The following is a 19,689-nucleotide window of genomic DNA, read 5'->3' as shown; positions in this document are numbered from 1 at the left end:
TCGCATTGCTATTCCTTCGCTTCCTTCATGGCCCTTCTTAAATTCCACCTGATGACCAAGCTTTTGGCCACCCTTTCTATTATTTCCTATGTGGCTGTTCATAGATGGAATTTTTTGAAGTGTTGTGTCGATGGGAGAAGCAGGAGGTGGCGTGTCACTACCTTGCTGGGTTTTCCTGCTCCCCAAAATATTTATTTGTGGCTCAGAATAATAATACTTCATCACTAGAAGCTCCAAAGCAACGGAACAAGATTCCAGTCTCTCAGATATAAGGTTTCCAGCGAAGTAAGAGTGGGCCATATCAATCATCTTCCCAATGACGACATGTCAACAGCATAGAACTGTGCAACAATTAGGAAGTAATTAAAAATATCACCCGCAGCTGATGTGTGAAAATAAAATAAAAATGATAGGTATCCTTCCGAAGGTAGGATTATATGCATTGTTGAGAGGAGTACAGAAAGTGTCATTCTGCACCTCAGTAGTTGAGTAAGCTATTAACTCTGACAAAGAGTCATCCAGACTCAAAACGTTAACTCTGTTCTCTCTCCACAGAAAGTTATCACTTCTACATTCCAGACTGGATACAGTAACAAATCTGGTTCGTCAACAGATAATTGGTCCTTCAACTCCACTCTCCATCCTCTTCCTTTCCTGCCTCCACTTTGTTGTTACTTTTGTGGTTAGTGTTGCTCTGAAAATGTTATGCTCCCTATGGTCAAATGACCATATACACCCTGCTAACCCTCATGTCAAGAATGGCTTGTCAGCAGCCAGCCATGCTTGAAGAGTGGGTCAGGAAGATTCAGTGTTCTCAGGATATGAGGAAGATAAAAGAAAGGGAGAAAATAAGTGCAAAGACAGATAATTAATCACACACTAATTACCTTGAAAACTACCTGAAAAATGGCAAGAAATTCCAAATACATTATCTTACCTTCCAAAAGATCAAGGAATACCAGAAATGCCGTATATACTTGTGCACTATCTGCAACGTCCAAAGCCATCATCTCAGTGTACTGAAAATAAAAATAAGACAATGATGAGTGGAGAAGTCGGTGTTGGACTGGGATAGGGCACAGTAAGAAGTCTCACAACACCAGTCTAAAGCCAACAGGTTTAGTTGGAATCATGAGCTTTCTGAGCATTGCTCTTTCGTCAGGTGAATCTTGATGAATAAGCAGTAGCACGCAAGATTGTGATTCCAACTAAACCTAAACTAAATCCAGCTAGCATCATCACTTTTCTTTATAGTATTGGTAAAACAAGAAGAACAGAAGCATAACTATATAAAAAGGGGCACAAAGCTCAGATGCATCAAGCATGCCCTAACTAGACCTGAGCTACATGTGCTAGCGATCCATCCTTAAGTCACATAATCTCCTGGAATGGGAACATGAAAAAAATAGAAAAAAAAACCTACAGTCGATTTTGGAAAAACCCGAAAATTCATCTTGTAATTGCTGAGAACGCTCGTGCAAATCTCCAAGGTGCTACTACAGCAACACATCGATCCTCCAAATCCTACCCAATACAATTGGAAGTTTGCATTTCCTTCAAGAAATTGTCTAGGTCCCTGCTGAAAGACTCCAGGGAATCCATACGTAGGCAAACTGATCTGGGGAATGATTTCTCTTTTAAGAGATCTATCTCCAGAAAACTAACCTCAGTAATTGTACAAAATTTGACACCAAGTCACAATCCAACAATCCCTGTTTATCTCAATTAAATCATCTAACTGGAAAGACTCGCTCTCCTTCATTTTAAACAACTCAATCATATCCCATCAAAGTTTGTACTTCGGTAACAAAAGTAGTTCCAACATCTTATCCTGACAATTAGGTGCTCAAAGACCAGGGACAATCTTAGTAGTTCTTGGCTCAGCCTGTATTGGATCTCTATATAACTGGACAGAGCACCAGCTCTAACAACACAATACTCCATCCAAGATGCAGTGGAGTGTTGGCCAACATATTTTTAGATCAAACCCATCACAATTTGACCAAACCACACGTGTGCTGTCAATTAAGCCAGGCTGACATAGGAAAAAAAGTCAAGGCAATCAGAAAAGAAAATCATGTTTAACCAATTTATTGGAGTTCTTTGAAGGAGTCACATGTGCTGTGGATAAAGGGGAACCAGTGAACATACTATGTTTAGATTTCACTTAAGAGGAGAAATTGTTTCTTCTCAGACGATTGAGAGTCTCTGGAACTCTCAAAAGCAGTGGAAGCAGAGTCTTTAAATATTTTTAGACATAGCGAGATAGATTCTTCATTAACCTTTCACCCACTGTTATCGGGGGTAGGCAGGTTTGTGGACTGAAGGTTACAATGAGATCATTCACGTTCTTGTTGAATGACGGAGCAGTGGCCTACTCCTGTTCCTAGTTTGCATGTTTGCTACACCATTGACACTTCTGCAAGCCTGACATTAGTGCCTGCATTATTCATTTAAATTCCTTACTGCTAGTTATAGAACGAGGGATGAATAACACTGTATTCAAACAAAAAAATGGCCAGCCTGTCTAATGTAACCTAGACAGATTTTCCTTTCATGGATATGCAATTCTCACAAGGGATCCAATTGAAATAAAAGATGGTTTTTATATGCTAATATTAATCAAGTGCAGAAACCCAGGGCTGCACCTGTTTTAGTACATCTTTGCTGGCTTTCCAATTATTAGTTATTATTAAACTGGGGACAGATTTTTTTCTGCAACTGATTATGAATGACAGCTGAGTGAACGAACAGAGGGGAATATTTTCTTTTGCTCTGACAATGTTCAAAACAGTTGGCACATGTCCAAGTATCAAACTACCGAGATCATGAATCATTGGTTGACAGCTTTATTTGAGGTGACGACATCAGATTGGTGAACATGGGCCAGGTTATTGCTCTTATTGACAGCTGACTGGAGTTTTTGGGACTGCCCCTGACTAGCCAGCCCATCCACAACACACACAGAAAGGGAGTTAGATAGTTTTCAAAGCTGTACAATGCATCAAAAAGACAGATTTAAAGGTGATAAGTGGAAGGAACCAGAAGGGGGATGAGGAAAATTATTTTTGTTATAAAGCAGTGAGTTATGATCCTGAACGCACAGCCTGTAAGGATGGTGGAAGCTTTCAGTAGTAACTTTCTAACGGAAATTGGATATATATTGCACTAGAAATCCAGGGGCCCGGACTAATGCTCTGAGGACACAGGTTCTAATCCCACCATGACACTGGTGGAATTCAAATTCAGTTAATTTTTTAATCCCAAATTTATTAGTGAATTATCATAAAAATCCATCTGCTTCATCTGATGTCTTTTAGAGAAGGAAATTACTTACGTGGAGAAAAACTGCAGCAGGCGACGGTGCAGAGGGACTTCGGGGTCCTTGTGCATGAGTCGCAAAAACCCAGCTTGCAGGTGCAGCAGGTGGTCAGGAAAGCGAATGGGATGCTGGCCTTCATCGCGAGGGGGATTGAATATAAAAGTAGGGAGGTCTTGCTGCGGCTGTATAGGGCATTGGTGAGGCCGCAGCTGGAGTACTGTGTGCAGTTTTGGCCGCCGTACTTACGCAAGGATATTTTGGCCTTGGAGGGAGTGCAGAGGAGGTTTACTAGGCTGATGCCGGAGTTGAGGGGGTTGAGCTATGAGGAGAGGCTGAATAAATTAGGCTTGTACTCGTTAGAGTTTAGAAGAATGAGGGGAGATCTCATTGAGACGTATAAGATGATGAATGGGATGGATATGATAGAGGTGGAGAGACTCTTCCCACTCAGAAAGGATAGTAGGACTAGGGGGCACAGCCTCAAGATAAAGGGGGGGCGGTTTAGAACGGAGTTGAGGAGGAACTTCTTCACTCAAAGGGTGGTGAATCTCTGGAATTCTCTGCCCGTTGAAGTGGCAGAGGCTACCTCGCTAAATATTTTTAAGACGCGGGTTGATGGGTTTTTGATAAGAGAGGGGATTAAGGGTTATGGGGAGAGGGTGGGAATGTGGAACTGAGCCACGACAGATCAGCCATGATCTTATTGAATGGCGGGGCAGGCTCGAAGGGCTAGTTGGCCTACTCCTGCTCCTATTTCTTATGTTCTTATGTTCTAAATCTGCCATATGTAACTGATCTGGCCTATTCATGACTTGAGACCAACAGCAATGTGGTGGACTTTTAAATAGCTTGACAATTTATTCAGTTATATCAAAACCACTAGAAAGTCTACAAAAAAGGAATGAAATCAGAAGGATCAGATAGCAAACCCAGCCCTGCAAAATCCTCCTTACTAACATCTAGAGGTTGTGCCAGAATGTGAAAGCTATCAAGTCAGTAACAGCTTGACACAGTCATACCTTACAGAAAATGCCCCAGGCACCACCAACCCCATTCTTGGACAGACCCATCAACGATGACAGCACAGTGGTACGCAGTCAAGACAGAGCTCAACATGATATTAATGATCTGGACAACAATGCGGGAGGTATGATCAGTAAGTTTGCAGATGACAAAAATTGGTGATGTGAGGAGAAAAGCCTTAAATTACAGGACAATAGAGGCGGGTGGATGTGCAGAACAGCTGCAAATGGAATTTAACCCTGAAAAGTCTATAGTGATGCATTTTGGGAGGAAATTCACAATGAACAATAGGACGCCAGGAAATACAGGGGACCAGAGGGAGCTTGGGGTGCAAGTCCAAGGATCCCCAAAGGCAGCAGGACAGGTAAATAAAGTGGTTTAACAGGCACATGGGATACTTGCCTTTGTTAGCCAAGGCATGGAACACAAGAGCGGGGGTTATGATGGGGCTGTATAAAATATTCTTTCAGCCATGGCCAGAGTACTGTGTGCGATTCCGGTCACCACATTATAGGGTGGATGTGATTTCACCGAAGGGAGTGTGAGGAGATTCACCAGGATGCTGTCTGGGCTGGAGTATTTTAGCTATGAAGAGAGGCTTAGCCAGACTGGGGTTGTTTAACTTAAAGCCGAGACAGAGAAAGCTGAAGAGGTCCTGACTGAGGTGCACAAAATTAGAAAGGGGTGATATGAATAAACATTTCCCTTTAGGGATTAATAACGGGCAGCACTAATCAGGAGGAGATTTATAGGGGGTCTTTTTCACCCAAAGGATGGTGGGAATCTGGAACTCACTGCCTGTAGAGCTAGGAACGCTCAACATTTCAATGTCAAGCTACGGACCAAGTGCAGGAAAATAGGATCACAATAGATGAATGTTTAAAGGCTGGTGCAGACAAGATGGGCCAAATGGTCCCTTTCAGTGCTGTAAAACTTTCAGTATGACTCTGGACTCCATGAAGTTACATGGCATCCGGTCAAACATGGGCAAGAAATCCGCCTGTTGATACCACCTACCACCCTCCCTCAGCTAATGAATCAGTACTCCTCCACATTGAACACCACTTGGAGGAAGCAGCAAGAGTGGCAAGGGTGCAGAATGTACTCTGTGTGGTGTCTATCACCAAGAATGACTTGGTAGCACCATTGCTAATCAAGTCCTGAAGAACATAGCTGCCAGCCTGGGTTTGGGTGAGGAAAGAAGAAGGAAAAGCCCACTTGATCTCATCCTCACCAATCTACCTGCCGCAGATGCATCTATCCATGACGGCATTGCTAGAAGTGAGCACTGTCCAATCGCTGTGGAAATAAAGTCCTGTCTGCGCATTGAGGATACTCTCATTGTGTTGTTTGGCATTACCACTGTGCTAAATGGGATAGATTTCAAACAGATCAGGTAACTCAAAACTGAACATCCATGAGATGCTGTGGGCCATTGGCAGCAGCAGAAATTAATATAATCACAATCTGTAACCTCATGGCCTGGCAAGTCCCCGTTCTACCATTACCACCAAGCTGGGGGCATCAACCCAAGTTCAATGAAGAGTGCAGGAGAGCATGTCAGGAGCAACATCAGACATACCTAAACATTAAGTGTCAACCTGGTTTAAAACAAACACAGGACTATTTGCATGCCAAACTTCGAAAGCAGCATGCAATCGGCAGAGCTAAGCAATCCCACAACCAACACATCAGCAGTCTAGCCACATCCAGGCATGAATGGTGTTGAACAATGATAAAAACGGAAAAGAGGCTCCACAAAAACCCCCATCCTCAATGACTGGAAGCCCAGCACATCAGTGCAAAAGACAAGACTGAAGCATTTACAACAACCTTCAACTCAAAAGGATGAATGGATGATCCATGTCATCCTCCTGTCCAGTTCCACAGCAACACAGATGCCAGTGTTTAGCAAATTTGATTCGCACCAGGTGATATCAGGAATGGCGGAAGGCACAAGATACTGCAAATATTGTCAGAGCCAGTAGGCCCTGACAATATTCTACTTGTGCTCCTGAACTAGCTGTGTGTTTAACCAAATTGTTCCAGTACAGCTAGGACATGGCATCTACCTAGCCATGTGTAAAAATTGCCCAGGTATGTCCTGCACACAAAAAGAACAAATTCAACTCAGCAAATTACTGACCCATCAGTCTACTCCCAGTCATTAGTAAAGTGACAAAAGGGATCATGACACTGCATTCAAGCACCACTTACTCAACAATAACCCACTCACTAATGCTGAGTTTGGGTTCTGCCAGGGCCACTCAGCTCCTTTTGGCAGCATGGTGGCACAGTGGATAGCACTGCTGCCTCATTGCCAGGGACCCAGGTTCAATTCCAGCCTTGGGTGACTGTATTGAGTTTGCATGCCCTCCCCATGCCTCCGTGAGCTTCCTGCAGGTGCTCCAGCTTTCTACCACAGACCAATGATGTGCAGGCTGGGTGGATTGGCCATTCTAAAATTGCTCCATAGTGCTGGAGGATTAGTGGGGAAAATGCCTGGGGCTACAGGATTGGGGGGGGGGGGGGGGGGGGGGTGGAGAGCTTGTGTAAGGCAGCCTAGGTAAGATGCTGTCAAAGAGTCAGTGCAGACTTGATGGACTGAATGGCCTCCTTGTGCATCGCAGGGCTTCAATGATTACAGCTTCTCTACTAGTTGGAGTTATACCTGGCACAAAGGAGCTCCTCAGGGTCGTGCCTAAGATCCAACCATCTTCAGCTGCTTTATTAATGATCTTCCTTCCATCATAATGTCAGAAGTAAGGTTGTTCGCTGATGATTGTACAATGTTCAGCACCATGCACAATTCCTCAGACACTTCAGAAGTCTAGGCCCCAAGACCTGGACAACATTCAGGCTTGAGCTGATAAGTGGTAAATACCATTCGCAACAGAGAAGTACCAGGCAATGATTATCTCCAACAAGACAGAATTCAACTATCTCCCCCCGACATTGAGTGGTACTCATGATATGGAGTTGCCGGCGTTGGATTGGGGTAAACACAGTAAGAAGTCTCACAACACCAGGTTAAAGTCCAACAGGTTTATTTGGTAGCAAACGCCACTAGCTTTCGGAGCACTGTGTGAGTGCTGACGTCACCAGAAGAAGAAGCAGTGCTCCGAAAGCTAGTGGCGTTTGCTACCAAATAAATCTGTTGGACTTTAACCTGGTGTTGTGAGATTTCTTACTGAGTGGTACTGCCATCACTGAATCCCCCATTATTAACATCTCGATGGTTACCATTGACCAGAACCTGAATTATACCAGCCATATAAATACTGTGGCTACCAGAAAAGGTCAGAAGCTAGGAATCCTGTGGTGAGTACCTTCACTTCTCGCCTGCCCACCACCTCCAAAGTACAAGTCAGGAGTGTGATGGAATATTCTCCATTTGTATAAGTGCAGCTTCAACAACACTTGAGAAACTTGACACCATCTGGAGAAAAACAGCTTGTTTGATTGGTATAACACCATCTCCAACATCTACTCCCTCCACCATCGACGCACAGTAACTTCTACAAGATCTACTGTAGTAATTCATCAAGGCTCCTTAGCAATACCTTTCAAACCCATGACTTCACCCAAAAAGTAAGGGCAGCAAATGAGTGGAACACCACCACCTGCAACTTCTCCTCCTCCAAGCCAGTCAACATACATCACCATTCCTTTACTGTCGCTGGATCAAAATCCTGGATGTTCTTCCTAACAGTACTGCGGGTTACCTACACCACACGGACTGCACAGTTTTAAGATGGCACTTTCTCAAGGGAAATTAGAAATGGGGAAAAATTTCTGGCCCAGCTCTTAACAACTCTTCAAAACAGTGAGCAAAGATACAATGAGTCATATTACCTTGTCCTGAGGGTTTCTACATATCATGAAGAATGCATACATTTTTAATATCTATTAATTTGCACAGCATGAACTGGGTTGCACAGAATGAGACTTGTGGGACAACACAAGCAGCGTTTTGGTCAGTTACTGATGCAGCAGGAAGTGTCAGAGAAGTCAAGGGTGAACACAGACCACCGAGGTTCAGTGAGACAGTTGAAAATGAAAACGCTAAATGTTAATTCTCTAAAATGTTTGCTTTCAGTGGAGCTCAGAAAAGGTTAGGGTGATCCAACTGAGGACATTGCCTGCAACAATTTGTCCTCACATTTGCCCCTGGGTCATGAAAATCTCTCCCCCAGGTCTCTGAGCCCCCAGCCCACTGCGCACCCCCTCCCCAGGTCTCTGAGCCCCCTCCCCACTCCTCCTCCTCCTCCCCCAGGTGTCTGAGCCCCACCCCCCGTCTCTGAACCCCCTGCCCTTCCCGGGGCTTCTGAGCACCCTACACACACACACACACCCCCTTACTATGGGATGATGCAGCGGCCGCTCCTTTCCCGGTGCTGTCCCGCGGATCTCCCTCTCCTCCGAGTCCGCCGACTCCCCGCTCTCTCCCACCGCCTCCATCACCGGTGCAGCTCCGACTTCACTCCGCCGGTGTCACATCAAACCCCGGCCAACCGGCCGAGGAAGCTGCTGCCGCCTCTCTCTGGTTCCGGGGACTCAGCACAGTTGCTGCTGAGTGAAACATCTACACCCAGTATCTGGACTCTCCTCACTCTCACTGCTGAGTGTTGCTTCTTCCTGCAGCTCTGGTACATCTGGAATTAGATTTATCTTTTATTCCCATTCTGAAAGGCACTGGTAATTTTCACATTCATTTAAATCGTAATCTCAGTTCTATCCACCGCCCCCCAGACCAAGGTGGGGACATGGAGTTTCAATGTTACAGCGGAACATTTTAACACAGTTCCTGGTTATTAACCCTTTCAACACTTATGCAGTTTTCATCAGGAGGTCCATTTCATAAGAACATAAGAAATAGGAGCAGGAGTAGGCCATCTAGCCCTTCAAGCCTGCCCCGCCATTCAATAAGATCATGGCTGATCTGTCGTGGCTCAGTTCCACATTCCCGCCCTCTCCCCATAACCCTTAATCCCCTCTCTTATCAAAAACCCATCAACCCGCTTCTTAAAAATATTTAGCGAGGTAGCCTCCACCACTTCAACGGGCAGAGAATTCCAGAGATTCACCACCCTTTGAGTGAAGAAGTTCCTCCTCAACTCCGTTCTAAACCGCCTCCCCTTTATCTTGAGGCTGTGCCCCCTAGTCCTACTGTCTTTTTTGAGTGGGAAGAGTCTCTCCACCTCTATCCTATCCATCCCATTCATCATCTTATACGTCTCAATGAGATCTCCCCTCATTCTTCTAAACTCTAACGAGTACAAGCCTAGTTTATTCAGCCTCTCCTCATAGCTCAACCCCCTCAACTCCAGTATCAGCCTAGTAAACCTCCTCTGCACTCCCTCCAAGGCCAAAATATCCTTGCGCAGGTGCGGCGCCCAAAACTGCACACAGTACTCCAGCTGCGGCCTCACCAATGCCCTATACAGCTGCAGCAAGACCTCCCTACTTTTATATTCAATCCCCCTCGCTATGAAGGCCAGCATCCCATTCGCCTTCCTGACCACCTGCTGCACCTGCAAGCTGGGTTTTTGCGACTCATGCACAAGGACCCCGAGGTCCCTCTGCACCGTCGCCTGCTGCAGTTTTTCGCCACGTAAGTAATAGTCCTTCCTACCATTCTTCCTACCAAAGTGGACCACCTCACACTTGCCAACATTAAATTCCATTTGCCATTTCCTGGCCCATTCGCCCAGCCTATCTAGATCCTTCTGCAGACTCTCCACACCCTCCACACAATTTGCCTTTCCCCCAATCTTGGTGTCATCAGCAAATTTCGACACCCTACACTCGGTTCCCTGCTCCAGATCATCTATATAAATGGTAAATAGCTGAGGCCCCAGCACCGACCCCTGGGGCACCCCACTAGTCACCAACTGCCAATCCGAATAGCACCCATTGACCCCCACTCTCTGCCTCCTATTTGACAACCAATCCTCTATCCACGCTAACACCCTATCCCCAACTCCATGTCCCCTGACCTTCTGCAATAACCTCTTGTGAGGTACCTTGTCAAACGCCTTCTGAAAATCCAGAAAGACCACATCCACCGGCTCTCCTCTATCCACTGCCCTAGACACATCCTCATAGAACTCCAGTAAATTTGTCAGACACGACTTCCCTTTAATGAAACCGTGTTGCGTCCGCTCTATCAAGCAATTCCCTTCAAGATGCCTCGCAATTTCCTCCTTAATGACGGATTCTAACATTTTACCTACCACAGACGTTAAACTAACCGGCCTATAATTCCCCGCCTTTTGCCTGGCACCCTTCTTAAACAACGGCATAACATTAGCCGTTTTCCAATCTTCCGGCACTTCCCCGGAATCCAGCGACGTCTGGAAAATTTCCTTCAATTATTTCACCCAAACTGAGGACGGTACATTCCAAAGTATCCTGCAGCTTCTGAAGTACTTTGGAAGTATAGACGTTCTTGCAATAGGAAGGAAACACGGCAGTTTACTAGCTCACTGCAATGTAGGACAAGATTATGAAATGAATGACCACATAATTCGTTCATTGAAGTAAAAGCAAAATACTGCGGTTGCTGGAGATCTGAAATAAAAACAGAAAGTGCTGGAGAAACTCAGCAGCTCTGGTAACATCTGTAGAGAGAGTCAGTGCTTCAAGTCTGTCTGTGACGTCTTCAGAGCTGACAAAGGATAGAAATGTAATTGATTATATAGTTGGGAGGGGGATGTTGGAGAAGGTGGAACAAAATAGGTCAGAGCCACCATTAATATCCACTTTATCTTGCGTCCGTGACGTCTTTGTCAATCTTTCCTCAGCCTGGCCTGACCTTCTATTCTGCTCCATCTTTCTCTACAACTACACAATCAATCACATTTCTACCCCACTTCAACTTTGAAGAAGTCATAAGGACTTGAAACATTAACTGTGTTGCTGTCTTCACAGATGCTGCCAGATCTGTTGAGTTTATCCAGCATATTCTGTTTTTACTTGTTTCATTGATCTTGTTTGATCTAAATTGGGCAGGACATTGGGGAGAATCTCCTTGCAGTTCTATAGGTACATGGGACAATGTGATCTATTCTAACACCTGAAAGGGCAAACAGAACCTTCGTTTAAAATCTCTTTGGAAATGTAACATGTCTAACAATCCAACAATCTTTCACTGCTGTATTGAAATATTAGCCTAGTTTATGGGCTCCAATGACTGGAATAGGATGTAAACATACAAATATTTATCTCAAAGGCAATAGTGCTACCGCTAAGCCAATGCTAAGTATAAATGTCTGACTGGAAGGAATTGCGCAACATTTCTAGTTTTAAGACTTCACTGTAGCAAACAAACTAATGACAACATTGATTAAACATTACTTAGTAGACAACTCATTTCTAACATCCTTATTAGTGCCTTAATGCGTGCAATAATGTCCCCTCCTGACACACACACACACTCTTATATATACTTTTCAACTCCACAGGATCACAGTCTTTAACAGATACAGTGCTGAGTCATTCCCAGCTCCCTTTGGGTTCACACTCCCCGTTTCAACATCAAGTGACCATCAAAAGACACTTTCCTCAGTTTTCAAATCATTTCCAAACTGACCACCAACAGTAAAGCCCATCCTAGCAAATTGTCCCCCAGCCTTGCCTAGACAAACCTCTTTGTCTCTATGACAATAGACTATTTTTGCTCTTCCATTCTGCCTGTTGTACACTCCTCCCTGCCGACCACACCAGCTGCATCCATCTGTCTTTCTCTCTGTCTAAAAAAGCTCATCTGAGGTAGAAAGTCTGCCCCCAGTTATCCCAGCTTTTCCTGTCCTTGTTTCAGGTGTAAATGTTCTGCACCTTGCTTTCAGTGAGTTTCAGTCTGAGAGAGCCTGTGGATTGTGCCTCTTAAAGACAGTAATAATGGTTGTATTATCTGTAGTTTATGGGGTCCTCGATCCCTCTGTACCCTTAGTAAGCAAAGCATTGAGACTTGTTATCAGGCAGAATTTGGAACAGATCATGTCTCTCTCTTCACTACGCTATTTTATCTTGAAGTAAAAACATAATCCCTAAACACCTTCAAAAAGCTTATGTTCCTAAAACTTCCCACATAAAAGATGGAATTGATTGTGGTAATAATTTTCTACACCATGACCAAAATAGAATTTACTACATACTGTACATGTGATCTTATTTCTCTTGTTGTCATATTTCAGCTTTAAAAAATTCATCTTGGCAGCATGATAAAGCCTAACCCATCAAACCCAATTTCATGTGACAGTTAGAATTTGAAATTCAATTTAGATCAGTGCTTAGAATTCCAATTTTCTTCCAAAGTAGAGTTCATTGTACTAGTGGCGTCACTTTCTATCATTTGCCATTGAAATGCCCCTTGTTCATTTCAAGTAAGCTTTACAGCTTTCTCATGCCCTGCATTAGAAAATCATATATCTGGGTCGGACCGGTTAACTTTGTCAAGGATAATATTGGTATCAAGGTGTTCGCCTTTTAACACAGTCTTTGAACTAACTTGATCAGATTTTAACTCCAAATCTCCATTCTCTTTCATGGCCACAGTGTTTTTAATGCCAAAATCTACAAGGAAAGTCTCAGCCAACCATATATATGGGTTCTTTCTTTAAGTTCATTCCTATAATTTAAATTTGTGTGTTCTTCTTCTGGAGATGTAGGTTTAACACTGCCTCCTTAGCTGATTAAGAATTTCATTAAGCTTACATCAATGTTCAGCATAAAAATCTCAATATTCTTTCTTAGTCAGTTCATGAATTCTTGTAAACCTGTTTATTTTTTCTTTTCCCAATTAACACAAACTTTTTCCAATTCTTCTCTTTCGAGAGAAATAATTTAATCATTTTAAAGTTTTAATTTATGTTCAAGGAAAAACCTTTCTTTCCTCGTAGGTCTATAGTATCTGTATCAGTTACAGCAGAGTCATTTGGTTTTAAAATATTGCTTTCATTTGTTCCATCATCAATTTTGAGTGCATCTGCTTCAACATTTTTTGCTGGACATCTGCATGCAGGTTTGATTCAGACAGCTTTAATTCATTGACAGTCACTATTAACTCTTTGCTGTAAGTCTGATGTTCCCAGTGTCTCGTTAACCTCAGAAGTCTTAGTAGTCAAACTTAATAGCAGTTTCCACAATGGACATACAGATATTCATGGATTTCTGTACGACAATTGATTTATCTTGTACATACACAATTTCAGTAGTTGCATTAGACTTCCGATATCAATGAAGATGAAAATACTTTATATCCAGTGAGATCATTTCCTTGTATGAGATCAATAGTCTTAAAAGGCAACTTCAAGGCAATTCCCACACTATAATCCCAGAAACTAAACCACATTTTAAACTGACTTTATTCAACAGAGCAGTTAAACAACTCCCATTGATACTTTCAATCAATACATTCTTAAACAGTGTACCTTCTAAATCCCCATTTATACCTTCAATACATTCTCAAACAGTGTACCTTCTAGAGGGAGTTCCTCTCCATCCTTATACTCCAGTCTTTTCCATTAGAAAATACGTTCAAAGCCAATGGTTTGTCACAAATGTGACATGTCATGCTATACATGCCCACAAATGAAACTGTTTCGGTTTTTATTTTCCAACAATCTGACTTGTTTTTCTTATGGCAAAAATAACTTGTTTGATCATACTGATCCTCTATAAGGCCTTTCTTACTTCGATAAGGAGTACTTGTTTTTACATTTCTCCTATCATCTTTACTGTTACCAGCATTCTGTTAACTATCAGACCTCTTATCTCTTGAGTTCCTGCTTGGGTTTGCATTCTTTCATGACATGTAAAGGTGAAAAGGTAGCAACGAGTTTCATTCTTGAACCGCTGCAGTCCACCTGGCACAGGTACAACCACAATGTGATGACGAGAGCTCCAGGATTTTGACCCCACAACAGTGAAACAACTATTCCAAGTCAGGACAGTATATGGTTTGGAAAGGATCACACAGGTGGTGTTGTTTCTGTGCATCTGCCGCCCTACTGGTAAAGGAGTCTTGGTAAGTTTTTGCAATGAATTTTGTAGATGAGACACCCTGCTGCCACTATGCATCAATGGTAGAGGGGGTGAATATTTAAGTAGCTGGATGAGGTGCAGGTTGAGACAATTTGCCAGCTAACTCTCCTGTCCATAAGATTTGCTTTACTTTTGGAAGACCACATACATTCTAATGAAGTTCCAGAGATGTTTAGGCCTGCTCAGGAGCAAACGCACATCGAAGAGAGTACACAAGCTGGAACACCACCTACAGGAAAATAATTTCCTACAGTAATAGCAGGACAATCATCATCTTTTCTAGAAATATTCTTCATCCTTCTCCTCTTCCATCTGATTTATTATGGCTGAATATTACTTAGTACTGTGTTCTTTGCAGCTATAGTGGTTTGTAGACATCATGCATCTTCACAGGAGCTGAATGAACTTCATTCTTCTCAACATGAGCAGTAAGCTTTCCCCAAAGTATAAAGAAAGAGGGAAACAAAAAGAAGAGGGAAAGGAAGATTTCTGTTCATCGCCTTTATACTGTGGACCAGAACAAAAATCACAGTCTGACAAGGTTGGACCCTTCCAAGGAGAAGATTTGAAAAAGCATACATCCTATACATCTCCCAAGACAGCCAAGAACATGGTGGGAGATGGACACCACCAACACAAGAGATTGTGAGGGCGAGGTGTGGGAGAATATCGCTATAATAGTATCGGGATAAAGACTTGGGAGATGCAGAATAAAGGATTAACTCAAATGACAGGTATTGAGTATGTACGTAATGAGATACATCTCAGTGTTGTGTGTCACCGCGGAAATGAGTATAAAGTGTCTCAGAAAATAGCTCCAGCAAGGTATGGGTCTTGTTTAACATTTATAGTTAGTACATAAATAAATGTTTTTGAAGAAAATGCCATTGTGTCCAGCAAGATCTCTTCCAGAGCAAGTAGCCAATGAGTCCTGAGGAAAAAAAAACACAATAACAAAATATTCCATCACAAGATGTGTGACTCATGGACAGCCTTTGGGGAGTCAGGAGATGAGTTAATTACCTCAGAATTTCCAACGTCCAACCTGCTTTTGTAGCTACAGTATTTATATGGTTGGTCCAGATCAGTTTCTGATCAAGAGTAGCACCCAGGAAGTTGATAGTGGAGGATTTGGAAATGGTATTGTTATTGCATGTCAAGGGGAAATGGTTAGATTCTCTTTAATTGGAAGTGGCACTTTTGTGATGTGATTGTTACTACTGCTGCTGCTCATATGTTTCTGAGACAAGTCATAGTGATCAGCCATATTTGCAGCAGCCCTAATCTTAGAAACCTTGTGGCCTTCTATGTGGGACCTTATTCCTAAAAGGCTATTATTTTTAAATCCTTCCATTAGCATCCCACTTTTAAGGTTTTCAAAATCTGGCTTAATCTTCATCGCCTTCATTGGAAAAGCTGACATGGTTGTGGTCTAATTTCCTGGAGAAAAGGAAATGACAGCTGACAAAACAATGTCTATAGACCTTCAGATGTGTCTAAATGTCCCACTGAAGTTACCTAGCATGTCGGAAGCATTTCCTAACACAGAGATGGCTCTCATTGAATCAGTCTATGGGTAGTCTCCAATGTTTTCCTCCCAAGTCTCAGCGTTTGTTCATCATCTATAAGGTATAGGACAACTGCCTTCAGCATGGTGTTGGGATTACATTGGGCCAATGAGAGAGTGTTAGCCACCTTGATGTTCTCGCTGTTTCAATCCACTTAGCAGGCTCACTCGCCCACCAACTACAGCATGGCAAATGGCAGAGGATATATTCATTTTGGGATCAATTCTCCTTCCTGGTTACACAATCACAGTTTGCCTTTACACAACATCTTCCCTCCGTGAAACAACTTCCTTTCCTGACTGAAATCTACCTCATGCCTTGGTGATGGATATGATAGACCTTGGTCCATACCTTTTCAATGTCTTAATTTTTTAAAAAAATCATTTGTTGAGCAGGGACCATTTTTCTGTGAATCTCTCCCTTGAGTGGTGTAACTTTTAGTAATGCAATATTGACTTGATTCTGATAATTCTACCAGTAAGGGAGGCCCACATTAATTCCACATGTATGAATTGGATAAAGTTAGTCAACAGGTCCTGACAAAGAATCCTTTGATTACATATTTAGGAGTTCAGAGACCCCCCACCCCACCTTGGCCCCCACCCTTTGCGAACGTTTTGCTTAACACCAGCAACAAGCTTCACATTAAAGGATAAAATGAAAATAAAAATGAATCTATATGTTAAATTGCTTAAAATTGTGTTGCAGGGTGAGTGGGATTTTTATAGCGGGGGCAAGAACCCATGACCTACCCCTTTGCAAACAGGATCATGGCTCTGATAATCTCTTCTGTTATCCAGTTGTGATTTTGCTGACCTCACTCTCTGACATATTCATGGCCACTTAAGTGAAGTGTTAGGTGATTGCCCTATGCCAGTGAATCTCAGTACAACAAGAGCCTTAAGGTGAAGAGAGAAAGGATGGAAGGTTAGAGGAGGAATACAGAGACCAATCTTGCCTCTGGTTTCTGTTTGTAAAACACGAACTACCTGTTGCACTGTGCTGTTGTTGTGAGTTAAGATTTCTGGGTGATCGGGCAAGTGTGCATTCTAAAGAGAACGTTGGTCATGCAAGGCCTGTTTGCTCTCTGAGCAGTAAGACGTGGATTATTGGACAGACGTGCATCCATGCAGCTTAGCATACCCATGTATGCTATAAGGTATATATTTATCAAAGCCCCCTGGTATTTATTGACAACATTTTTTGCTTCTCTCAGCACACCTGAAGTTGCATAAACAACAACATAACTTAATAGGCCCATATCTTTTTGTAGCAGGACATCTAACAACGTCTGCAGGTGGTTAGACTTGCCCTTGCATGTTGAGATCTTTAAGTTTTTTGCATAGCATGTTGAATACAGGCTAAAAACATCACTGTGAGGGAAACAGAGCTTCAGAAACCTCTCCGAATAGGGAGGACATGCAACTGCATCAATCAGATTGAAGGATCATGAAATTAAGAGTGGGAATCTGAATAAGGAAGTGTAAATTAGATTCAATATTACTTCAAGTGCAAAAAGAGAAATGAGACAACAAGAAAAGCTGGATTAAAAGAAAAAAGAGACAGGAAAATTGAAAAAACATAATTAAAATTCTACACTTTTAAAATCCCCGACAACTATTAAAACTCAAACGACCGAGGCTCGGCAATTGTAATTGTAAAAGTTCAGTGCCGTACAGGTTGATTGTTATAAGGGTCCTTCAGCTTGTCATGTTAAGAAATAATTTTCTGTGGTGCGGTTAGTTCATATCAACCACCCAAATGCAACAATTTCTTGCCATTCAATGCATTTCAAAGATCAGGCAGACAGCAAGATGCTGTTTTCAAGAAGCAAATGGAGCAACTCAGAGAGCAACTTTTGGATTTCCACATTTTACTGTGCGCATGCTTGCCCTCAAAAGTTCATTGAAGTCATGATGAGTGTTACATGAACTTTGCCATTATTTTGACAGCAAATTAGAGGGCAATGTGATTTTTTAAGTGAATAAAGATAAACACTGGATTAAGCAAGAAATTTCAACAAGATGTTGGAGCCAACCGATTTGTACAAGCCTTGTTAGATAGAAATAACTGATCCTTGACTGGTAATTTGTGGTATTCAGTTTTTATAATTGCAAGAATCACAAACACTGTTTGAATTGGTAAGCACTTCATGGGTGAATGTTTTCACAGTGGAAAATGGAAGAATCATGTGACGTCTGTAGTTAATTAGAAAAAAGCGAAAATGTGACATTTGCAATTAGCTTGGTCCCATGATTTTGTTAGAAGGCTGTTGTTTTTGTAAAACAGTACAGGGGTGCACAGACTGACAGGCTGCAATGTGAATACATCTTCTATAGCTGCAGGCATCGTTTTATATCAGCTGATGGAGCGGTTATGAGATACAGTGGGCTTATTTAGTAGGCTTCCACAACTCACCAGATGCAACTGTTGGATGTCAGCCCGGAATGTGACCAGATGTTGATTGAGGAACAAATATTGGTCAGGGGACCAGGGAGAACTCCCCTGCTTTTCTCTGAATAGCACCATGGGATCTTTTGCACCCACCTGAGAGGACAGTCAGTGCCTCAGTTACATCTTTCACGCAAAAAAAAAGAACCTCGGATACTCCAGGATTCCCTCAAAGTACCAGCATAAATTTTGTACTCAGGTCTCTGGAGTGGTGGTTCGAACCTGGGACCACCTCACTCAGAATCATAGAATCCCAATAGTACAGGAGGAAGTCATCGAGCCTACACCAACCACAAACCCACCAAGCTCTATTGCCATATCCCCTGATATTTATCCTGCTAATCACCTTGGCACTAGGATCAATTTAACATGGCCAATCAACCTAACCCACACCTTTGCACTGTGGGAGGAAATCCATGCAGACATAGGGACAGAGACATGTGCCATGACTGACACATCATTTTTCAGGTAAGCTACAGATTACAGTTCTCATTTCCCCGCCTGCTCAATTCCTCAAAAGATTTGGCTGCAGAGCTCCCTTACAGCTGCAGTGCTTTTCCCCATGTTAGGCCTTGTGTTGGGAAGGTCACCACCTGTGGCTTTAGCTCTGTGAGAGTTCCGTGGCCATCTTTCACTGTAAGTCATATAAAGAAGACAGGACAATGGAATTGAAGGCTGGTCAGTATCTTTCATAGACTAGGTTATATGAAGCCTCAGCAGCAGGGAAAGGTAGCTATATCCAGTTAGAATGACTTGTTTTGTGATGGACAGAAGCTTTTTTATTCATTCATGGAGTTTAAGTGCAATTTGGCAATGCCAACATTTGTTCCTGATCCCCAGTTGCCCTTGAGCAGATGGTGGTGAGCTGCAATCCCTGTGATGTAAGTAGACCCAGTAAGAAGTTTCACAACACCAGGTTAAAGTCCAACATGTTTACTTGGCAGCACAACCTTTCAGAGTCCCGCTCCTTCATCAGGTGAGTGAGGACTTGTGTTCACAAACAGGGCATATACAGACACAACTCAATTTACAAAATAATAGTTGGAATGTGAGTCTTTACAGGTGTTTACAAGTCATCACTTCAGAGTCAGACTTGAAGGTTCGACATAAGAACATAAGAAATAAGAGCAGGAGTAGGCCAACTAGCCCTTTGAGCCTCCCCCGCCATTCAACAAGATCATGGCTGATCTGAAGTGGATCAGTTCCACTTTCCCGCTTTCTCCCCATAACCCTTAATTCCCTTGTCTATCAGAAACCTATCTACCCGTGACTTAAATA

General features: G+C 42.8%; 1 protein-coding gene across 3 annotated transcripts in view; it reads right to left on the bottom strand.

The window, feature by feature from the left end:
- tsen15 (TSEN15 tRNA splicing endonuclease subunit) overlaps window positions 1-9,074 on the bottom strand; it is a 46,503-nt gene extending 37,429 nt beyond the window's left edge. Inside the window, exons 1-2 of one of the 3 annotated variants that reach the window (XR_013887879.1) lie at window positions 8,708-9,074; window positions 938-1,019 (exon numbers count right to left, since the gene is read on the bottom strand). Coding sequence is in view for 2 of the 3 variants with exons in the window: in XM_080195931.1 (XP_080052057.1) it covers window positions 938-1,019; window positions 8,708-8,806 (181 nt within the window). In the remaining variant the exon portion in view is untranslated. The remainder of the gene's footprint in view (window positions 1-937; window positions 1,020-8,707) is intronic. The other 2 variants (XM_080195931.1, XM_080195930.1) reach the window with 2 other exon arrangements.
- Window positions 9,075-19,689: the final 10,615 nt, after the last annotated feature.

Source organism: Carcharhinus amblyrhynchos, chromosome 9 (genome assembly GCF_965287045.1).
Source record: "Carcharhinus amblyrhynchos chromosome 9, sCarAmb.v2.hapA, whole genome shotgun sequence".
NCBI classification, from domain to species: domain Eukaryota; kingdom Metazoa; phylum Chordata; class Chondrichthyes; order Carcharhiniformes; family Carcharhinidae; genus Carcharhinus; species Carcharhinus amblyrhynchos.
The sequence above is the reverse complement of the archived record's forward strand: the minus strand, read 5'-3'. Positions and strand labels throughout refer to the sequence as shown.